A 23,614-nucleotide genomic window follows, 5' to 3' on the forward strand; every position below is an offset into this window, starting at 1 on the left:
ATACGCATACACAGATACACATGCACACATATATGTACAAGACAGGCATACATTGCCCCAGCAACCCCGTTTGACACCGATCCCCCGCCCGTCTTGTTTTTAAACTGTTGGTGACACTTTTGTCCCCCTGACGGTCCTATTCTCACTCTGATCAGGTTTGAGGTCTAACCTTCTCTCCGATTGCTTGGACCTGCCACGGGGGATTCCAGACCTTCCGGGGTTCTTTCCACGTGCCCGCTAGGGGCGGCCAGCTCGTCTTGCCACGGCCCAGCACCGTTCGTGGACTCCGGGTCCAGCTCAGGGCTCTGCATGGAGTCGGGCACCGACTCGAACGCGCTGTTCTCCTCCTCCTCGTCGTCTTGCGAGGAGAAGACCGTGCTCTCAGAGATCTTGGCGCTGTCCACGGAGGAGAAGCGCGTATGGCTGGCGAACCTGTTTCCATTGTAGCAGGAGGGGCTGTAGCAGGAGGCGCTGTAGCACGAGCTGCTGTAGCAGGACGTGCTGTAGCACGAGGAGCTGTAGCACGAGGGGCTGCAGCAGGACGCGTCACAGCCCTCGCAGCTGTGGTCCCCGCCTTGCCTGGGGCTGGAGTCGCTCTCGCTCCCGGTGCTGGGGTGCGTGTCGCCATCCTGGGCCGTGCCATTGGCCAGGCTGGGGAAGTGGCCCCCGGAGTGGCCAGGGTGCGCCGTGCCTGGAGTAGCCCCCTCGGGCTCTTCTCTGTCCTGTTCCAGGGCAGACGGGTCAGCGGTCACCGTGTCCACCTCGCTGAGCCCATCCTTCTCCGAGGAGTCCTTGAGGGTGGACTCCTCCTCCACGCCGTCCTCCTCCTCTGCCGCGCTGCCGCCCTGGGCCGAGGGCATGCTGTGCAGCAGGGTGTGGATGCGGATGTAGTGTGTCCGCGGGGTCTCGGGGTCCCCGCAGGCTGACGCGATCACCGTCTCCAGCTCGGACACAGGCAAGGAGCAGGGCCTGCTTTTTCTCTTCACCGAGGCCCGCAGCTGCAGCCTGCCCTCTCCCTGCTCCAGGGTAGACACATCTCCCTCCTCCTCCTCCTGCTCCTTCTCCTCTTCTTCCCTTCCTGCCCGGCTCTGTGTTGTTGCTTCCTCCTCCAAGGGCTCCTCCTCGGTGCTGGCTGGGGCTTCACTGTCTTCCAGCAGCAGTGCTGACGCCTCCTCACCCAGGTCCAGCTGCTCGGCTAGCTCTTCTGCACTGGGGGCAGGCTGGATGTCCTTTTGCACCTGGGCCAGGAGCTCCCCAGCCCCTTCAGGTCCCACAGAGACCATGCCCTGGTCTCCTGCCTCGGTGATGACTGCTGCTTCCTCAGCTGGTCTGGAAAGCTCCATGCTTTGGTTCCCTGGACCATCGGGGACACTGCCCTCACCCAGCTGCTCTGGCTTCCAGCTCTCAGAGGACTCTGCTGCCTCAGACCGAGGTTCCCCACTGCCACTTTCCATCAGGTTGTTCATGGCGCTGTCCTGAATTTGGGCTGACTCAGGCTCGGTACTCAGGGAAATCTCCTCATCATCTGCTGGTGAGAAGAAAAATATGTCATTTCTCCCAGAAGAGAGCATTGTGGTGTTAGGATACCCTGTGGGACACGTAAGCCATCAGTAAGGGATTTCTACATTAGGATATTGAATATAGGTTGATGAGGGTTTCTCACTGGCCAGAGCTCTAGTGAAAAATTCTGTAAGAATGAGTTCTTGCTATGTTAACAACAACTTGCAGTCCTGGATATATTTCCGAAATATGTTTCAAGGGAATTCATCTTTTGGTTAAAATGCCCGAAGCCTAGCACTAACCCAGTTCTGGGCACATAGTAGGTGCTCAACAGTGTTTGCCACATGGAATGACTTCCAGGGATGAGGGTAGTAGTGGTGTTATTTATAGCTCCTTGATGATTATATTTAGTTAATTGCATTTGCTCAGAATGTTTCCTATGCTTAGGTCCTGCAGGGTGGCATAAGGGGTAAGCAGGATTCTCAGGCAACCAGAGAGCAGAAAAAGGCTGGATGAAGAATGGGAACAATCACAGTCATTCAATATCTCAGGCTGGAAGGTTCCCAACATTTAGAGTTTATTCCAATTTAAAAAAAAACAAGGTCTTCACCTCAAGCAGCCATTCATGAGGTAGCAGCCAGTGTTTAACTCTACCTTCCTGCAGCTGTTCTACTGGATTCCTGCCAGATGTGAAATTCCCCATTTCAAATGCATTAGTGCAATTCACTAAAGAAAATCAGTCCCTCTGGTGAGCTGTAAAGCTGTCCTTATGGCTACACCAAAGGAAGAGTCAGTTGTATTCTCAGGATATAGAAATAGACTGAATTTGAAAAGACAAAACAGTCAAGGTGTTTTCTTACAATCTAAGTTGTATATTGGCATAGGAAAGTACACCTGGAGTTTCATGAGTGGGTAGTGATAAACTCCAGGCTCTAAGTTCTCAAGAGCTTCATTAGACTTAACAGCAACTTGTAAATGGTCCAGGAGGTCCTAACAGTTCTCAATGTGATCTATATTGAGATATATGGGGGCTGCAGAAGAAGAGCAAAAATAGAATTATGAGGCATCTTATCATTCATATTTTGAAATCTGTTTTAGCATTAAATGGAACACTGGATGATTCTGGAGTTTTCTGTCCTATTTATACTTTTCTTGTTTTTCTGTGATATTATAAAAATTCATTGTACAATTATAGTTCTTCAACATGACATTCTCTAGCAACTGGCTAGTCTATATCTAGTTACTAGGTAGAAAGATGTTTCACGTTCATTCATTCATTCATTCATGTATGCGATGATTAAACACCTATGTGGGTGCTGGGGGTAGGATGATAAATAAGACAGAGCTCCCTATCCATGTTGGCCTCATTGTTAACCTTCAGTCCACTGTCTACTCTATACCTTTGGGTCACTAGATTGAAGAGGAGCTTCTCCATCAGGGGGACAGCAACCTGGCTTCCAGAATAGATCACTGGCTTCTGGGCCTCAAATGGAGAAGATAACCACAAAACCTAGGATATGTCTGGAGAGAACCATAGTTATTGTATTTTAGAGAAAGGAATCACACTTATGACACTAGCCTAGGACAAGACATGAAGTTCATGCTGAAAATACCTGGGTGGATGGAGGAAGTGATCTCAAATCGGAATTGCAGCTGTCCACTCACATGATCTGTTGGAAGCCTGCGGCCAAGTGTGTAGCTGACCACCCTATCCCTAGAAGGAAATAAGCACCATCACAGTTCTGGTCAATACCTCTCTTCCTAATGACCATGCAGTGTGCTTTCTATAAAAGTGGGTGAGGCAGGCAAGCCCAGGGAAGTCCTGATGTGCTCAACAACAGTACAAAACTGTAAGGAAGTCCTTATCACATACAGATGCCCCTTGACCTACCATGGAGTACGACCTGATAAACTCATCAAAAGTTGAAAATACTGGCAAGTCAAAAATGCATTTAATACATTTAGCCTACCAAACATCATAGCTTAGCCTAGCCTACCTTAAAAGTGCTCGAAACACTTACATTAGCCTACAAGTATGCAAAATCACGTAACACAAAAACAAAACTATTTTATAATAAAGTATTGGATATCTCATACAATTTATTGAATACAGTCTACTGTAGAGTACAGTATCACTTGTTTACCCTGTGATCACGTGGCTGACTGGGAGCTATGGCTTGCTGCTGCTGCCAGCTTCACAAAAGTATCATGTTGCGTATCGCTAGCCCAGGAAAAGACCAAAATTCAAAATTCAAAATTCGATATATGGTTTCTGTTGAATTCATTGTAAAGTAAAAAATGGTTGAGTTGAACAGACTGTCTGTATTCTAAAGCAGTGGTAGGCAAACTACAGCCTGTGGGCTAAATGTGGCCCACCACCTGTTTTTGTGCGGTTGTGAGCTTTTTACATTTTAAGTGGTTGGAAAAAGAAACAAAAGAAGAGTAACATTTTGTGGCATGTGAAAATCATATGAAATTCAAATTTCAGTGTCCATAAATAAAGTTTTATTGGAGCACGGCCATGCTTGTTAGCTTACGTATTATCTGTGGCAACTTTCATGCTATAATGGTAGAGTTGAGTAATTTGGACAGGGACTGTGGGCCTTGCAAAGCCTAAAATATTTACTACCTGGCCCTGTACAAAAAAGTTTGCCAACCTGTGTTCTAAAACAGAGAGAATAAAAAAAGACACGGATGTCCTTGGCCTGCTTTTCCTGTGCAGATTGCCATTTTCCAAATATGTCCTCAACGATGGACAGTGCCAGCAGATGCATATCTTGTGGTGTATATGTAATGTCTAAGAAAGGATGCTGTCATGGTTACTGGAGAGTCTGTGGGTGCTACAGAATGGCACCTGCTCCAAGATGGAGCAGAGCAAGACTCGTGGGCTGAGTTCTCTGGCTTGTGACTTCCACTTAACACCAATTGTGAGACTCCGCATTTAGGGATCCCAAGTCTCCACCCTCGACTTTCGTGCCATCCCCTCCACCCCCTCAAAGCAATTTCTTAATTATAAAAAGAAAACTTTCTAGAGGCAATCAACCTGAAACTTTGCTATTATATTTTCACTAACAATACAGCTTCAGCAGAGTAAATTGCCCCTTACCTTGGCCTAAATAGGAAGAGTGACCACCTTAGGATATTCAGGAGTTAACAAACCCAGGGTACCCAGTAATAACAAACACATAGCCCCAAACCAGTTGTTACTCAAATGACTCTGTATTTATTCCATTTATTAGTTTGTGACATGAAAATAAAAAGATAAATCACTGGCTTATAGTGTTTTAATGTTTCTTTCTAGAAAACACTGGCATTATGAGACAACCTATATCCCAACAAGCCCCTGACTTAAAAATTGTTCTTTGATAAGCCATGATTTAGTGTTTGGAGTTCCTCAGAAGTCCATTAAGTAAAGCATTATGTGCAGAAAAAAATAGGATGAGCTTCAATATTTTGTCTATTTAGAAAGAGCCTTTGGTCAATATTATGAAGTAGGTCTGTTACGACCATAACAAAGACATCCTGAACCCAAAACTTAATTGAAATCAGGGGAGGCCTGAAGACAATCAGAGAGTGGAACAAAAAGTACATTTATTATGCTTTGCATCTACTTTCAGGGCTTTTCTTTTTTTTGCTTTTCATCCACTTAACAAATATTTTTTGAGCCCCTGCCATGTGAAAGGTGCTGCAGTTGATACAAAGCATGTCATACATTGCCCCTGCCTTTAAATAGCTTATGTCCTGCTGGGGGCATAAGATAGGACCACTAAATAATGGTTCGAGACAGCCAGTGACACTTCAGTGCGAAGGTGAGATGGTTAGAGTTAGAGGCAGAGAGCCAACTGAAGCCTGGGATTTTACAAGCCAAGGAATCGAGGGAGGATTGGAAATGAGAGTGCATGTGTGCCCAGGGGGGAAAGGTGCAAATATTTCAGGGCAGGGAGGGAGCCAGTACAGGTGGAGCCAAACGTTTCAGAAGCCACGGATGCAGGGGGCTTTATGGGGAGTGCATGTGCTGAGGGCAGAGGGAAGCTGCAGTGCAAAGTGGATTCACTTTTGTTATGGGTGCACTCTGGGGTTCTGCCATGGCTCAGGCTGCATGGCCACTGCTTCCATGGCCATCACCCCAACACTCTGCTCCTAACTACGGTGGGACACCTCCGGAAGAGGCAGCACTGCAGAAGCGGCCCCCAGGGGCTGTGGAAGCAGAAGGCTTTGGAGGCGGAGCTGCTCTGCGCCGCCACCAGGGGGCGGTCTGTCATCCCATCAAAGAGGGTGGGAGGAAAAACGCCTCCATGGCTTGCCGTTGCTGCCTCTTGGAGAGGTGTAAGCTCCATCACACTCGATCTGTGCTCTCCATTTCCCTGGGTGGCAAGAACACTGGGAAAACCATAGCTAACCTTCTTCTGGTCGGGGACACCCTTTTCCACCTCAGTTACTTGCTTGAGAGCGGGACAGTGCCAAGAAGATAGGAGCCGGCAGCTTGGACTTAGGAGAGAACTCAGCATGGGAGGGCAGAGGGGCTCTGCGGCTGCAGCAAGCTGGAGAGAGAAGTTCTGTTCCATACGTACGAATTGATATCTATCTGATGCATGCAGGGCGGCAGTGCACTAGGTGCTGGGGTAGAAAGAATCCCACACGGCCGGGTGCAGTGGCTCACGCTTGTAATCCCAGCACTTTGGGAGGCCGAGGTGGGCGGATCACGAGGTCAGGAGATCGAGACCACGGTGAAACCCCGTCTCTACTAAAAATACAAAAAATTAGCTGGGCGTGGTGGCGGGCGCCTGTAGTCCCAGCTACTCGGAGAGGCTGAGGCAGGAGAATGGCGTGAACCCGGGAGGCGGAGCTTGCAGTGAGCCGAGATTGCGCCACTGCACTCCAGCCTGGGCGACAGAGCGAGACTCCGTCTCAAAAAAAAAAAAAAAGAATCCCACACAGCCCCTGTTTTTGTTCTCCAGCCCACCCCCTGGCAGAGGTGCTAACAGCTGTGAGAGCAGCCAGTAGGGCAGAGAAGGAGAGAAATGAAAAGGGTGGCCCACAATAAACTAGAGAATCAGTCCCAGGAACCCTGAGAGAAGCCTGTTGTGCGGGGATAGCTCTTGGGCTTTGGAGAGACACAGGTGTGAGTCTGAGCTCCGGCTGGATCTCTGCCACCCACAAGCCTTGGGTTTACATAATTATTGATCCTTTTGAAGCCTTGTTTCCTCGTGGAGGAATGGTGATAATGCTGTCACAGAAGCATTATGAGGACTGAATGAAATAAAAAAGATCACAAGGAATACCATTTTCTTTTGTGTTCCTACTACGTGCCAGTGACCGTGCTAGGTTCTTTATGCCCACTTTTTGTCTGTTTAATCCTCACAACCATGAATGGCAAGTGCAAACACTGCGTGTGACACGTGACTGCAGCTCCATAAACTCAGCTACCTTTGACTGGAGAGTTAGTGGTAGGTCTCTGTGCACCCTGCTGCATACACACCATAAGGTTCCAATTATTAATAAATGTCTTTATGATAATTATCAGTGATTCCAAAGTCCTTCTGATAATCCAAAGAACTTTAAATTAAGAGACTTGGAAATTCTGCATATTTTTTCTCATTCTTTTGCTATCTTTGTAAGAGTTACATTTTATATAAGTATATGTTGATCAATAGAAAGCTTTATTTAGTGTTTTCAAATGTAGTCCCTGTTACCTAAAGAAATACATATTATACATAGGGCTGTTATCTGGTCATAGTCCACTTTAATGAGAACCATGAGTGGACATGAATGTAAAAGAGACAAAACAGAAACCCATTCTCATATACAATTGAATTCTGTGAGCATATTAACTGCTGTCATTCCATGGGAATCATGCTTTCAAATTCTCATCCATGTTATCTAGCATCTGCAGATACTAGTGTCTTCTAAGTAAGACACTGTACAGTAGTTACTCAGTATTTCATCTTGTTATGGATATGTCACATATGATTAAATCTTACATACCAGACCGGCATATGAATGAAATAATATTCTTCATAGTAAAACAAACTTTAGTTTCTACCTGTACAGAAAAATGCCCCATTGAGGGCTTCTTTTAATACTGTTTAATACTTTTAATAGGATTTTTTACTCTCTTGGGTAAGTAACCAGTGTTGCACAATCAAGTGAAAAGGGATGGGTTTATTTAATCTAACAAACACTTATGTTGGCTCAGGCAACATAATTAGTAGGAAAAGCCAAGGAAATATAATGATAACATTTTGACTCTCTGTGAGACTATACTATTGCAGCCTACAGGCCACCTTTGGGCACGGCCTGTTGGCGGGAACCTAGTGATAGTAAGATCTCAGTCAGAGGTTTACCCTATGGCGTGTCTCTCCAGGAGTCTTTGAACGGGCATCGACAGCTTTCCCAAGAAGCGCTTGATGATGGGGCGGCTCTTGGCAAACTTGTCCTTCACCTCAATTTCCAGCACGTCAGTGGGCAAGGACACAAAACTGAATTGCTGCAATGAAAGAATATGTCACATCAATTAACTGAGAGGTTGGAGGGCTGGCCAATTCCCAGTCCATCTGCCTTGATGCTGTCACTGTAAAACATCCTAGCTATAATATACATATATATATAAAAAGGGTCTCAGAAATGCTGTGAACCCTGTTTATTCAGTAAATGAGGGGCAGCGACAAGATGCTTCCACAGGGCTTAAAAATAGGCTTATTCTTTGAGATTCAAACAGTAAAATCAGCACATTTTAAAGAGAAAGAATGCCACCAAAGCCTCACCATACTTGATTGAAGGTATTATCATACTTAAAGAAAGAACAAGCACAAACTCACCTGTAATTAAGAAAATGTACTCTAAATCAACAATGCAATATCATTTTTCATGATTATGATGGAAGAGATTTCTAGAAGTTTGGTAATACCCTGCATCCTTGAGAGGGGGAAGAGACAAGAATTCTCACACTGTTTTGGTGGGAACGCAAATTGATTTGACCTTTGGGAAGGGAACTGGCAATATTTACTGGCATTTAAACTGCAAATCCCTTCAACCTAGAATTATATTTTTAGAGATTTTCCTTCTGGATTAACTTGCACAAATGTGCAAAAGATACATTTAACAGGGATGTTTATTGGAGCATTACTAACAATAGCAAAAGACTGGGGAAAAAACCCAAAACTGTTTACAAAGAGGAAACTGGTTAAGTGAAGGCTGATAAATCTTTGAAACTGAGAACTCTGCCATCATTAAAAGAAAGGGGTGAATCAACATGCACCGACGTGAAAAGACACCCAAGAAACTAAGTGAAAAAGCAAAGCGCAGAAGAATACGAAGAGTAGGATTCCATTTGTACTTTGAACTGCAGAGAAAATGTCTAGAGGGGGATGCTCCAAACTGAACTCCAGGAAGTGGACTGGTAGGGGAGGGGGAAAGCAGGTCTTTCACATTTTACTTCATTTGATTCTAAAGTATTCATTTGTTAGCCGGTTGTGGTGGTGGGCACCTGTAATCCCACCTACTTTGGGAGACTGAGGCAGGAGAATTGCTTGAACCTGGGAGGTGGAGGTTGCAGTGAGCTGAGACTGCACTACTGGACTCCAGCCTGGGCGACAGAGTGAGACTCCATCTCAAAACAATATACACAAAAATTTAAAAAAGTATTTGTTAAATAGCGTATGGTGTGACTTTTAAAATAAAACAATAACAATTAAAGGAAGACCGTGACCATCAGAAGTTGGCTTGGTCAACATGAATGTCAGGCCTCAGAGGCCAAGCTAAGCCATCATATTCCCTGTGACCTGCACGTATACATCCAGATGGCCTGAAGTAACTGAAAAATCACAAAAGAAGTGAAAATGGCCTGTTCCTGCCTTAACTGATGACATTACCTTATGAAATTCCTTCTCTTGGCTCAGAAGCTCCCCCACTGAGCACCTTGTGACCCCCACCCCTGCCTGCCAGAGAACAACCTCCTTTGACTCTAATTTTCCACTGTCTACCCAAATCCTATAAAACGGCCCCACCCCTATCTCCCTTTGCTGACTCCAGTTTTGGACTCAGCCCGCCTGCACCCAGGTGATTAAAAAGCTTTATTGCTCACACAAAGCCTGTTTGGTGGTCTCTTCACATGAACGCGTGTGAAAATTAAAAGTGTAAAAAGGAGACTCGGGAAGGTAAATGTTGGCATTGCCCAGCCCAAACTACCTAGGAGGAGGAAGTCTTAATTAACATTGAATGTTACAGTCCCCTTAATCAAGGGCTGTGAAACACCTGAAATAAATACATATTTTCTTTTATTCTGATGAATCCTAACAGCAATCTTTTTTTTTTTTTTTTTTTTTTGAGACAAAGTCTAGTTCTCTTGCCCAGGCCAGAGTGCAGTGGCACAATCTCGGCTCACTGCAAGCTGTGCCTCCCAGGTTCACACCATTCTTTGCCTCGGCCTCCCGAGTAGCTGGGACTATAGGCGCCCGCCACCACGTCCGCCTAATTTTTTGTATTTTTAGTAGAGACAGGGTTTCACTGTGTTAGCCAGGATGGTCTCGATCTCCTGACCTCGTGATCCACCTGCCTCAGCCTCCCAAAGTGCTGAGATTACAGGCGTGAGCCACCACGCCCGGCCTAGCAATCTTTTAACTTTAGTTGGTTTCTATCTACAGAGATTAAATATGTTGGGCATGCTAATGTGAGTATCTTCTTTGTGGCAGTCAGGATGAGCTAGGGCATGCTGCACTAACAGCCAACTTCCAAGTCTCAGGGGCTTCAAGTTGTATTTCTTGCTCACATTCTCACTGTGGGCTGATGGAGCTGCCACCCTCTCAAGCATTGCCAGTTACAGTGACAGAGGCAAAAAGAACTCCCCCTGTAAATAAGTGTTCACTTCCAAACATAGCTCCTCAGAACTAGACACAGGCCCTAGCCACCCTCAGGGAGCAGGAAGTATAATCCTATAGGGTGCCTGGGAGATGGACCACAGAAATATTTGACAAACAGAACTAATGAGTTCCACAGTGACCATGTGGTAACTCTGATTGCTATTACAAATTAGTTTTAGTTAACTCCTATATAACTCCTAAGAACTAATCATTCCCAGTACTGAGAAAACTGAATTATGGGCATGTCAAGTTTGAGGATCAAACCCAGGAATAGGTACTACTCTAAAAAGGCCTTCCTAAGTGAGAATCCAGCCCTGCTGATTGTCTCAGGTCCTTAAAACTTCTATGTTTTTGGTCCAGTTATTCCATTCTGGAGTGTATTATAATATATCTTCTAATCTAAATGCCCAACAATAGGTTAGGTACATTGTGATATGCACATATAATAGAATAGTTCATACTTTTCTAAATTATAATAATTTATATATAAAGATATATAATTACATGTAACACTAAATGCCAGTAAGATGGAAAATGCTTGTTTTGCAGTGTTAAGTAACAAAAGCAGGACAAATACAATTCATGATCACAATAATATGAATTATAGGAATAGAAAAAGACTGGAAAAAATTACAACAGATTTTATAACAGTTGTTTTACCAAGTAAGAATATATTTTCCCCCATTTCCTTTTTCTGTATTTTCCATGCTTTCTATAATGAACAACTATTATTTGCACAAGGAAAAATATAATCACCTTTATTAAAATGAGACTATTTCTACCTACAGTAGCCTACATGGGACACCGAAGTTAGCTTATCAAAATATATTATGAAACTTAGCAGGAGCTTCTGGGTTCTTTCCTCCCTCCACAAGAACTTTCTTCTTAAACTCTCTTCACACACTCACCCCTTCATCCCAGACATCAACCTCTCTCCCCACCAGGCCCTCGTCTCCATGCCATGGTTACTGGAGTCCATGTAGACCCCCAGCTAGGTCAGGCTCTGTTAAGAACTAGTGAGTAGTCCTGAAAATGTAAAAGTCTGTTTGTGGACAAGCTACTTGCACCCATGAGCCTCAAGCCAGTATCATGGATTTCACCTGGCTACCCTGACTTGGCCTTTACTTCAAGCCTCTGAAGAACCTTTGGAGTGAGATAAACTTGGCTTTATTCCTAGCTCTGCACATCCAAGTTCTGGACTCTGTTATTCACAATCTCTCCAAACCTCAGCATCTTCACCTATAGAATGGGAAAAGAAGGCCCATGCCATGTTAGACCAAGTTTCTTCCCTCTCCATTCCTATTCTATCCAGACCCCACCTGCCTCATGATTTACTATTACCTTCTCCTTTTGACTCTCTGGTTATTGAACTTTCTTAAGTTTACTAACTCATTTCAGCTGGCCCTTAATGGCCAATAATCCTATACAGCTATTTGTAGTAATCTGTAGGCCTATTTCAAATGCTTAGTATGCAGACAAAAGCTATGATTGACCTATTACTAAGGCCCACTCTTTGTTTCCAGAGAAATGGCCACTTCTTGGTTAAAAGATAAATTTGTGAACTATAACTGCAAAAGGTTTTTTTTTTGTTTTCCTTCTTTTAAAAAGGATGTATTGTTGCCTAAGCCCTCTGCTGGTTTGGGAATTTTATCTCCTTGCCTCTTACTTCAGCAGTGAAAGAAAACCAGTGTGGAAATGACAAAGCCAATCCTGGGCATCCTTGGGGGTCTGATGTCTGGCTATTTTCCATCTTTGTCCTTTACCTTTTGATCTGAGCTTTTCAGAGCAACTGTAACACATGCTTGGGCCAACCAATGAATAAATGGCTCCTCACCTCCTCACAAGCCATGAAACTGTCCTAAACAAAAGACTATTGGCACTCGGGTCAGAAAAGAAAGTTCCATAGGTCATTTCTTCATCAGAGCATCAGAGTCTGAATTCTCTTTATTGGCTTCACTTTAGGACTCAACTGTCAGGCCTTTTCAACTGAGCAGCAGCAGCAGGAAGACAGCTATACAACGCCCACCGCTGGGGCCACTATGAGCAAGAATGATGCATATAGTATTCCTACAGGATCAAGCACCCTTATGGCTAAAAGTAAACTTTCTTTTGTTTAAGCACAGGTGTTGGGATTCTTACTTTTGCTTTGACCAGTGGGTCTTAGCCTTGGTTCTCAGAACAATCTGGAAGCTTCCACAATAGTACCCATTACTGGGTCCCATTCTTGACTATATTAGACTCCCTTGAGAGAGTGGGGCACTGGTAGTGTTTAAAGCTTCCCAGGTGACTCCACTGTGCAACCGGGTGGAGAACCACTGTTCTCTCAGTAATAATCTATTTTAATATCAAATAATGTTACAGTTAGGAAAGTATTTCTTACACCAGATCTAAATCTTCCTCTGTGGCCTAAATATTTAGTCCAATGATCTGTAAAACATTCTTCAAACCTGAGTTTAACAGCTTATTTTTTGTTGGTATTCTTATTAATGGCAGTGGATGGAAGTGGATCTCTACCCATCAGATGCCAGTGACACTCCCCTAGATATGGTAGCCAAAAATGTCTCCAGACATTGCCTCATGTCCTTTGGGGAGACAAAATCACCCTTGTTGAAAACCACTGATGTGCTCCTATCATCTTCAGTCTTCCAGAGAGATATTAGGACTGGTGCTGCAATATAGGAGGATGTTATTTATCTTGTTTGTGTTGTTTACTCAATAGGCCATTTATAGAACTAAGATGCTTATTATATTCCATCTTGCTTCAGAAAAGATCTGAGGTAGATCGCCTCTAAACAGAACTTTTATAGATTGAACTTAATGAAATTAAAACAGGGTAACTAACTAAAGGAAATATTTAATTGGCAATTATGTAAAGTGGTAGCAGTTGCATAATGAGCAATTTAGGCAGAAATTAGGAGAGGGTTGGTAAATAAAGGAGGGGAAGGTTGTATTCATTCATTCATAAACACTTGTTGGGCACTGGCTGTGAGCTGGATGCTGGGACACACCTACCACCCTTCTGTGCTGGAGTGCTGGGGCCACAGCCTTCAACTTTAGACCTCAGAGTCTTACATTGCAGGCAGACAATGACAAAGCACTGCTATAGTAAGGCTTCCCAAAGGCTCAGCCTGATGGTCAGGTAGAGATGATTTCCCAGAGAACATAACGCTTTAACTGAGTCTTAAAAAATAGACAACTGGCTGGGTGCGGTGGCTCATGGTTGTAATCCCAGCACTTTGGAAGGCTGAGGTGGGTGGATCATGAGGTCAAGAGTTCAAGACAAGCCTGGCCAAGATGGTGAAACCCCATCCCTACTAAAAACTACAAAAATTAGCCAGGCATGGTGGCAGGCACCTGTAATCCCACTTACTTGGGAGGCTGAGGCAGGAAAATTGCTTGAACCTGATCAGCGGAGGTTGCAGTGAGCCAAGATCGCACCACTGCACTCCAGCCTGGGTGACAGAGTGAGACTCCGTCTCAAAAAAAAAAAAAAAAAAAAGCAAGTATTGTTGGGATGAAGAAGGGGTGGGAGGAACATTCTAGGTAGAGGGGTGCCATGGGCAGGGGCTGAAGTTCACAGAGTACATGAGTCCCTTGGGGAACTGCAAGTGGCTTACTACGTCTGGGTCATACTGGAGGATCTTGTTGTGGATGAAACTGAATAGATATGTAGAATCCAGATCATGAACAGCCTCCTGGCCAGAGCTTGGACTTATCCTGAAGGCATCTGGGAGCACCTGAAGGATCTGCACCATGCAAATGACACATAGATGTGGTGTCAGGCCTGGAGGTGACCCACAGATGGGTGGCCCATAGATGGGTCAGGCCTGGAGGAGGCAGATCAGGTAAGATAAGTGCAAAGTGGTGGGGAGACTAGCAGGCAAGGAGAAAAGGGTGGCAGAGTGTGGACTGGTTAAATGTCAGTGAGAGCTATGGCGTGGGAGAGGAAGAGGTCACAAATTCCCGAGCCTGGATTCCCAAGATTGAGGGCATGTGGGAGGAGGGACATAGCTAGGAATGCAGAGAGGGGCTGAATGACTGAGTGTGCCAAAGCAATGAAGGAACAGAATGATGGAAATAGAGGCCTGGGTATGGAAGGATAGAAGACTGTACAGGGCTGGAGAGCTTGTGTTATTTCAACAAGATCTAGGGTATAAGTGCAGGAATGGATGGCTCATGGTGAATATAATTGAAGGTCAAAGAGATTGGGGTGGTCAAGGAAACTATGAGTCATTCATGTAGACCTTGATCATCTGGAGAAATGTTAAAGACATTGTTAAAGAAAAATAAAAACGGGGCTGGGCACAGTGGCTCGTGCCTGTAATCCCAGCACTTTGGGAGGCCAAGGCAGCAGGAACGCTTGAGGTCAGGAGTTGGAGACCAGCCTGGCCAACATGGTAAAACTCCCTCTCTACTAAAAATACAAAAATTAGCCAGGCATAGTGGCATGCGCCTGTAATCCCAGCTACTAGGGAGGCTGAGGCAGGAGAGTCGCTTGAACCCAGGAGGCGGAGGTTGCAGTGAGCCGAGATCATCCCACTGCACTCCAGCCTGGGGGACAGAGCGAGACTCCATCTCAATAATAATAGAGAAAAATAAAAATGGAGGCCACAGTTTAGATATACCCCAAAGCCAACTGCCCATAACCATGTAATCAAAACTTGTCATGCTAATTTCCCTGAAAGGCTTTTTCTAATTATAAACATAAAATGTAAGCTTTAACATCCTTGTCCACATGACTCAGCGAAATTAAACCAGTCAGCTATAGATAGATCGGCTTAAACAGCTCTGTTTTTCTTGAAAAGAAAAACGATAATGTATAACAGCCAATCATGGAAAAAGTCAAAATACTTCCTCCTTTATGCTTTATAAACTCTGTTGTAACTGCTTAGTGGAGCTTTTTACCACTTGGTTTGAAGTCTCCCAGATTGTAATCTATACTTTTTGTGTGACAATGAACTTTGCAATTTTTCCTAACTTGATCTGCTTTTATTGTTGATATTATAAAGGGAAGATTGTGCCATGGTAGAAAGAGTTACTGGCTACGGCAGAGTAAATAATGGGACCCATTATTTCCTCAATGTAGCTAAGATGATGAGGATATGGATGTGAGGGTGATGCTACAATCAAAAAGGAGAAAACTTTTTGGGAAATTTCAGACATGAGTTGGAAAGTATTTTCACTTAGTATATTCATTTACGGAGAGGTATGAGAAAAAATGACTCCAGTCTGTGAGAACAGAGGTATAGTGATTCATTTATGCACACTCACAAATTTATGAAATTCAGAAAAGGTTAAGGATGGAAAACTGGTAAGGAAAGTTAATTTGATTTGGGTTGTGTTCAGTTTGAAGGGGTAGAGGATATTCAAGAGTAAGGCAGGAATACCAATTAGAAGTGGAGATTAGATACCTCATGATGTGGAGGAAGGGTAGTCTTAACTGTGTGACATAGGTCATGACATCAGTTAGACTGGCATCTGGCTTTGCCTCTCCTCTCTTGCAGCCAGATATAAAGGGGGGAAATGAAACATAGGTTTCATTCACAAAAGGCTGCCTGGTACCATTCAGCCAACGCCATGATTTATTACTAATGGAAATTAAATGGACTGGACTTGGTGCTTTCTGTGTAAAAGTTCTCCCTGAAGGAGAAAGAGCAGGCAAGAAGCAAATGGAGCATGTGAACTACAGCTACTTTTCCTTAGAACCTTGCAATGTATGTGACTTTCAATTCAGGTGGCACTAGTCATTAGGTTTAAAAATGACATTCAAAAATAGTGCTGCCTAAAGTCAAGGACAATGATAGACAACTCCATTAGTAGAGTAGGAATTGAATCAGGAGCATTCTTCCCCCTTCTCGCTAGCAACATAATGGCGTTTTACATTAAGAAGTGGTGCCCTTGGAGTCTGGTCATGGGAGAAGATCTGCCCCTCCCAGTAGTGTGTGGTTTGACTCTATCCTAGGAAGGAAGTGCCAGAGACCATGCTGCTGAGAAGTAAGCCTTGTAACTGCAGGGAATCTGCATATATGTTTATATATATATATGCGTATAATATATGGAAAGTTTATATTTCTTCTTGAAATATTTGCATAAGAGCAAATAAACTGGATTTTGATCAAGCCTTCACCATCTCGCTCTATATGAGAATCCTCAGCTACAAAATAGAATAATACTGATTTTATTTATAGGTACTGCTATGGCAAATTAGGCCAATATTTAGTTGTGGTTTGGTAGAATGGGAAGCAAGGTCTCTGTGTATGTGTTTAAATATGTAATATGCATATAATTGTATATTATATGTAAAATTTGTATATTATATATTTGTATATTATGTATCTGTACATATTTGTATACATACATGTATTACACATATATGTATTCTGTCTATATCTGTATCCATATTTATATTTATATCCATATGTATATCTCCAATCTTTTACTTCTGGAGATGATTCACTTAAACACCTATAGAGAAAGCATAGGATTGGATGAACAGACTGGAAACTAAGAACAAAATCTGCTGTGTGATCATAAGCAATGTAACTGACCTTCTTGTGCCTACTTTAGAGTGCCCAGAACACAGAAGTAAGAAAAGAGCTATTATTCTAACTTTGCCTTCCACACATGCTTTGTCAGTAAATTGTCATCTTCAGTGATGCTCCTCATCTGCATATCTTGGTCAACCTTGATCAACCCTTGGTGAACCTTCAGGAGCCCATATCCAATCAGTCAGTGAGTCTAAATTTTCTTCCTCACTCTAGAGTCCATTCTTTCGCTTTACTTCCACTAGTCTATGTATGGCTCTTGTCATTCCTTGTCCTTGTAATTACTTCCTAACTGGTCTCCCTGTCTTCAGCCTCTCTCTTACAATTGTCAATGAAGTTATGTCTTTGAAACACAGAAAAGCTTGGTACACAGAAACCACATGTGACGTGAACTGAGCACACTGATATATGAGAAAATGAACGAATGGCAACTTCCTGTGGTAACTGGATAATGATACTGCAAAAATGGTATACAATCCAAGTTTGTGGGTTAGCTTAAATATACTCCTTTATGCATGCTATAATGCACACTCAAAGCCCAACTCACACCAGTTTTTGTTCTGGCAGAAAATCTAAGGATTACATTATAGTGATGGACTTCTCTGAAGAGGAAGCAAAGTGAAACTTTTCATCTCGTGTGGGGTGTGGCCACCTACACAGGTTGGCACTGAAGGATAATAAATGTGGTAGAGAGAATTCTGAGATGGTCCTCAAGATTTCTGCCCCCTGTGTACACACTCTGTAGAATCCCCTTCCACTGGGTGCAGGTGGGGCCCGTGAATGTGTTGGATGCCAAGCCATGATTAGATTACCAAGCAACTGACCTTGAATTAATCAGTGGACGGGGAGATTATTTGGGTGAGCCTGACCTAATTAGAGCAGCCCTTAAAAACAAAAAGATTGGGCCCTGTCTGAAGTCAGAGGGACAAAATGTGAGAAGGATTCAATGCAAGGGACATTCTCCATCAATGGCTTTGATGATGGAGAGGGTCAGGTGTCAAGGACTGCTCTGGCCAATAACTAGCAAGGATCTCAATTCTGCCAACAACCTGAATGATCTTGGAAACAATGTTTTCACCAGACAAGGCCCTAGATGAGAACACAAGTAGTTTCAGCATCTGAGATCCTGAGCAGAGAACTCAGGTTGTGCCCAGACTTCTGACCTACAGAATTGTGAGATAATAAATGGCTGCTCTTCTAAGTTGCTAAATTTGTGGCAATTTGTTATGTACTGATAGAAACCGAATGCAGTAGTCTAAATTAGGGCAAGTAACAGCATAATAGAGATATATTTTGAACAAATATGCAGTTATTTGTTGACAGTTAATGTTTACATCAGTGTGCTGTAGGATCTCTGAAACTTGTTTCTACGTGATGTTGACAATTCCAAGAAAAAGAGCTCTGAAGAGAAGTACTAGGTTAAAAGGGTGAAGAAATTTTACTGTTAGGTGTCTCAAAGGCTTTAATTATACAAATGCGCATTGTGAATTTGCAACATAGTATGCAGTGCTTCCATATTTGACTGTGGCATCTCCCTCTGCGTGTGTGTGTGTTTAGTATATGGTTGACTGATGTTACGTTGATCATAGTTGGGGAAACGGTTATTTTGTGTCTAGTTACACTTGAAAGTACTGAGGGAAAAATAACTGTCAACCTAGAGTTCTATGTCCACAAAACTCTCATTTGAGAGTGAAGTAAAAATAAAAACATTTTCAAATATACAAAGACTTAGCTTAGCAACCACAAACTTTCAGGGCCTTTTTTTCAAACTTATAATTTATAGATTATAATAATAAACCAAGGCATCAGATTAATAAAAAGAGATATAGTAGAGATATAAAAAAACCATGGTTGTTCTCTCTCTATATTTTTGGAGATACAGCTTCCACGTTTTGCATATATTTTGGGTATATTACTATGAAAACATTCTGAAAATAAATAGAAAACATATATAATGAATATTTTCTAGAAAACAAACATTTTAAAATTAATTCAAGAGGAAATAGAAAAGCTGAATAAATAACAAATAATTGAATTGATAATCAAACATCATGTAACCAGAACACCTTATAAATACATTTTACCAAAATTTCTTGGATCAGATAATCCCGGTCTTTTATAAGCTAATCAAGAAAATTTTTAAAAAGGGACAGCTACCCAAATCATTTTCTAAGGATAAGACATCTTTGATACAAACTGAACAAGCCTAAGAAAGGAAATGAAAGACATTTTATTAACATAGATAATTACAAAAATCCTAAATAAAATTAGCCGCAAATCAAAAACAGTATTTGTGGCGGGGCGCGGTGGCTCACGCTTGTAATCCCAGCACTTTGGGAGGCCGAGGAGGGCGGATCATGAGGTCAGATCGAGGCCATCCTGGCTAACATGGTGAAACCCCGTCTCTACTAAAAAATACAAAAAATTAGCCGGGTGTGGTGGCGGGCGCCTGTAGTCCCAGCTACTCGGGTGGCTGAGGCAGGAGCATGGCGTGAACCTGGGAGGCGGAGCTTGCAGTGAGCCGAGATTTCGCCACTGCACTCCAGCCTGGGTGACAGAGTGAGACTCCATCTCAAAAAAAAAAAAAACAAAAACAAACAAACAAAAAAAAACAGTATTTGTATGAAAAATACTAAAATATGTTTTCTAGGCCAAGTGTTATCCATATGACCCCTCCTCTGAAATCAAGAGACCCTTTCACCTTGGTCATTTCTAATGTTATTCAGGAGGGTGTGCAAGACTTTTGACATTCACCTTTTATACTAACTTTATTTCATCTTTCTTTTTACTAAAACATTTCCCTGGTTTCCTGTTTCTCACTTATATTTAAATATATTTTATCTTGCTGTGTTCTATGTATTTTGTATGTTTTCAGTATTAGAAGGGATGCAAATATTTGAAAGTGTATCTATATATAAACATGGATGTAAAAGGATGTTCTGTGACCTCAGATTTGGCACTTTTGTGCTCACAGGAAAACTCAGGTCATTAAGTGCCCCATGATTGGTCAATAATTGGGGCCAGATACCCTCCTCATCCCATCAGACAGCTTGTTAGTAAGAAAATTTGGACTCCGTCTCTCCCCATCCCAGTCCCAACAATGCAGCCATAATCCTTGCACAGAAAAGTTGAGGGGGATCTCTAAATCCCTTTCCATGACTCTGTTTTCTCTCAAAGGTGCTGGAATAGAAAAAAGGGACAAAATAATACATGTCCTCTTTCTTCTCTGCGATGGCTTGAATATCCCTACGAAAACTCATGTTGAAATTTAACTGCCATTGTAACAGTATTAGAGGTGGGGCCTTTGAGAGGTAATTAGGTCATGAAGGCTCTGCCCTCAGAAATGGATTAATGCCATTATTGAAGGCATTAATTATCAATGGGTTCCTGATAAAAAGGATGACTTTGGCCTGGTTCTCCTTTCTCTTGTCTCTTGCTTCTGCTTCTGTCTTTCTACTATGTTCTCACCAGATGCCAGTGCCATGCTACTGGACTTCCCAGCTTCCAGAACTGTGAGCTGAATAAACTTCTTTTATTTAGAAATTACCCAGTCTGTAGTATTCCGTTATAGCAACAGAAAATGAACCAAGACAATTTCCAAGACCCTCAAACCACAATTCTGATCTGTAGTGGATGGTGCAGGAGGCTGGGGCAAGAAACAAGAGATGTAAGCTGAATAAAAAATTAGACCTGATTGGATTACTTATAAATACAAGTGACCAGAAGGTTATGGAATATGCCCAAGACATTATTAAGATATCCTACCGAATTGAGACTGCTCAATAAAGCATCTATCTATCTATCTATCTATCTAGCTAGCTAGCTATCCACATGTGTACATCTGCATAAATGTACACGTGTGTGTGCATGTGAGTGTCTTGGCAAACATATAAAATATCCACTTCTGTTCAAATGTCCTTGATTGTATTAGCTGGGCTTGAAAGCTTATTGCAACTCCATTGCTATGGCTTTATGGCTTTGCCATTCCACTGTTCCACATTACCGGCAGGCTGCATAATATCCCCTTATGATTACTCTATCGATCACTGGACTTGTGCTGTATTAATTCTGTTTGTATGTTTCTCTCAAAAACACACTAAGTTATACCCATACCCATTAATCCCTCCCTAATACATAATGTTCTCTTAGTCAAGGATGGATAAGTTAATAATTTAAATGTTTGTCATAAGCTTTTACAAGATACATAATACCTTCTCTGCTCCCATTCTGGGCTTAAAATTAAAAAAAAATCCCAGAAAATGTGGGATTAGCTAATTAATCATGGTATCAGTATAGTGATAATTACATAATACATGAAATCAATAGCATAACCACAGTAATTCAGTTGTTACAAAATTGCAATTTAATTTACAATATCACAAGAACTCTATTGATATTTCCTGATATTTTTAACTTTGAAAAGACTGTTGTTTTATTTTATTTATTTTTGAGACAAGGTCTTGCTCTGCCACCCAGGCTGGAGTGCAGTGGTGTGATCATGGCTCACTGCAGCCTTGACCTCCCGGGCTCAAGCCATTTTCCCACCTCAGCTTCCCGAGTACCTGGAACTACAGGCACACACCACCATGCTCAGCTAATTTTAAATTTTGTGTGTGTGGAGATGGGGTTCTGCTATGTTGCCTAGGCTGGCCTTGAACTCCTGGGCTCAAGCAATCCTACCACCTTGGCTTCCCAAAGTGTTGGGATTAGAGGCGTGAGACACTGCACCTGGCCTGTTCGTATTTTTTTAGTAACTTTTTTTCCAGGCTAATAACCCACTGCCCTGAAAAATGCTGAGAAAGCTACACGGAGCAAAGCCTGTCATGACTTGAGATTTGTCACTGGAGCATAGTTATTTTCTTCCAGCAAGACAAGCCTGATGGAGACAAAGATGGGGACCTGCTAAGAGGGCCCCCAAAAGGATGGAATCAGAGTCAGAGATGAGCCTGGCTGAAGTGGAATTTCTGCTGTGGCCGTTTTATGTAGATATGCCAAAGACAACTGCCTACCATCTCTGAAATTTCTTTGGTTCTTTCCCGCCTGCCTGCTCCATCATTCCTGATTCTTGTTTTTCCTCGTTTCTAGATACTCCTTTGGCTCTCTGTGTACCTGGTTTCTGTTTTTCTGAAGCCTTCGTGCTTAGAAATCTGCTTAGATCTGCTCTCCTCAGACTCTAGCCCCACTTTTGATTTTTGGTATCAGTCTTACAGGATGTCACTTTTGGTGTTAGTCTTCAGCTTTTTCAATCAATGAACGAGGCACCAGTTCCAGCTCCAATCTGTAGTGTTTGCCAATTTTCTTGGTGTAAATACTCCCTCAATGGCTGATTTCACTAAATGTGGAGTTGGGAAGAGGTGCACACGGTTGGTTCCTGTCAGCTCACATGAGCTGGCTCCAGCTCACCACCCACCACCATAGATGGATGTGCCAAGCTAACCCCTCACCCAGCTCACTCTATTCCTCCATAAGACATTGGCAATGGTTTTCAAGGAGTTTCACTGCTGCTCTCAAAAACTCTCTTATGTCCTCAGTAGTTGAAAAATGATGCTAACAGACAAGTACAAGGAACACTTTGGCAAGTGAATATCAAACAGTGTGTCTCTGAGTCTCAGGTTCTGTGAATGAGCCTCAGGCATCACCGCAGAACAAGAGGCAGTACCTCCAGTCTCCCACCCCACATAAACAGAAGAGTGTCCCCTATGTTTTCATGTTGGTGTTCCATTCATGAGTTCCTTTCATAAAATGGTTCAGCAGCTGATTTTACTAACAAAAGAACTGATTTTTGTACTTAGATGATGGTTGTCTATGTCAGGGAACTTAAAAAATCATTTGTGAAACTGCTGTCCTGGGGAAATAATGCCGCCTTTAGGGCTGCCCACACACTCACCACCAGTACCAGCTCTGCATTTCAGAGAATGATTTTCTTCCATAAATGTGATTTTTTTGTGCTAATGACACTATGTTTACTTTGTCCGGGTCAAAATCACACTTTAATGTCTGATTAAATTATCTCGTAATTTCTAATCAGTCAGGACTGAAGTGAATGATCTATCTTAAACCAATCAGAGATTGTTTACAACTCCTTGGGGCTGGCTGATGACAGTAATCACTTAGCAATTGTGCTTAAATCCTGGAGACCACGACTCTTGGCCAGGCACTGTGATTTATCTCCAGGTGATGGGGCTTTTAGCTTAACCTGGCTGCTTGTTCTGCTCCATCAAAAAGGTTTTGGCAATTTCCCTTTCTAATAAGTCTCATTCTCATTTACTCATGATGTTGTTGAAATGATTAAATGTGGTAACTCTGGTAAACAATCTACCGGTATATATAATTCTGGTAAAGCACGCAGCATCAAGAAGTATCCTCTAAAGGCCAGGTGTTGTGGCTCACGCTTGTAATCCCAGCACTCTGGGAGGCTGAGGCAAGCAGATCACCTGATATCAGGAGTTCAAGACCAGCCTGGCTAATGAACATAGTGAAACCCCATCTCTACTAAAAATACAAAAAAATTAGCCAGGTGTGGTGGTGTGTGTCTGTAATCTCAGCTACTCGGGAGGCTGAGGTAGGAGAACTGCTGGAACCCAGGAGGCGGAGGTTGCAGTGAGCCGAGATCGTACCACTGCACTCCAGCCTGGGTGAGAGAGCGAGACTCCTTCTAAAAAAAAAAAAAAAACCCAACAAACAAAAAACAATTAAAAAAAGAGAAGTATA

The 23,614-nt window shown here is 42.8% G+C and overlaps 1 protein-coding gene across 7 annotated transcripts in view; it reads right to left on the minus strand.

The window, feature by feature from the left end:
* HECW1 (HECT, C2 and WW domain containing E3 ubiquitin protein ligase 1) overlaps nucleotides 1–23,614 on the minus strand; it is a 473,895-nt gene that overhangs the window by 116,236 nt on the left and 334,045 nt on the right. For 6 of the 7 annotated variants that reach the window (XM_055293321.2, XM_055293322.2, XM_055293319.2 and 3 more), the window contains 3 exons: nucleotides 7,845–7,987; nucleotides 3,114–3,214; nucleotides 170–1,528 (listed from right to left, as the gene is read on the minus strand). In XM_055293321.2, the coding sequence (XP_055149296.1) occupies nucleotides 170–1,528; nucleotides 3,114–3,214; nucleotides 7,845–7,987 (1,603 nt within the window). The remainder of the gene's footprint in view (nucleotides 1–169; nucleotides 1,529–3,113; nucleotides 3,215–7,844; nucleotides 7,988–23,614) is intronic. The other variant, XM_055293320.2, reaches the window with a different exon arrangement.

Source organism: Symphalangus syndactylus, chromosome 9 (assembly GCF_028878055.3).
Source record: "Symphalangus syndactylus isolate Jambi chromosome 9, NHGRI_mSymSyn1-v2.1_pri, whole genome shotgun sequence".
NCBI classification, from domain to species: domain Eukaryota; kingdom Metazoa; phylum Chordata; class Mammalia; order Primates; family Hylobatidae; genus Symphalangus; species Symphalangus syndactylus.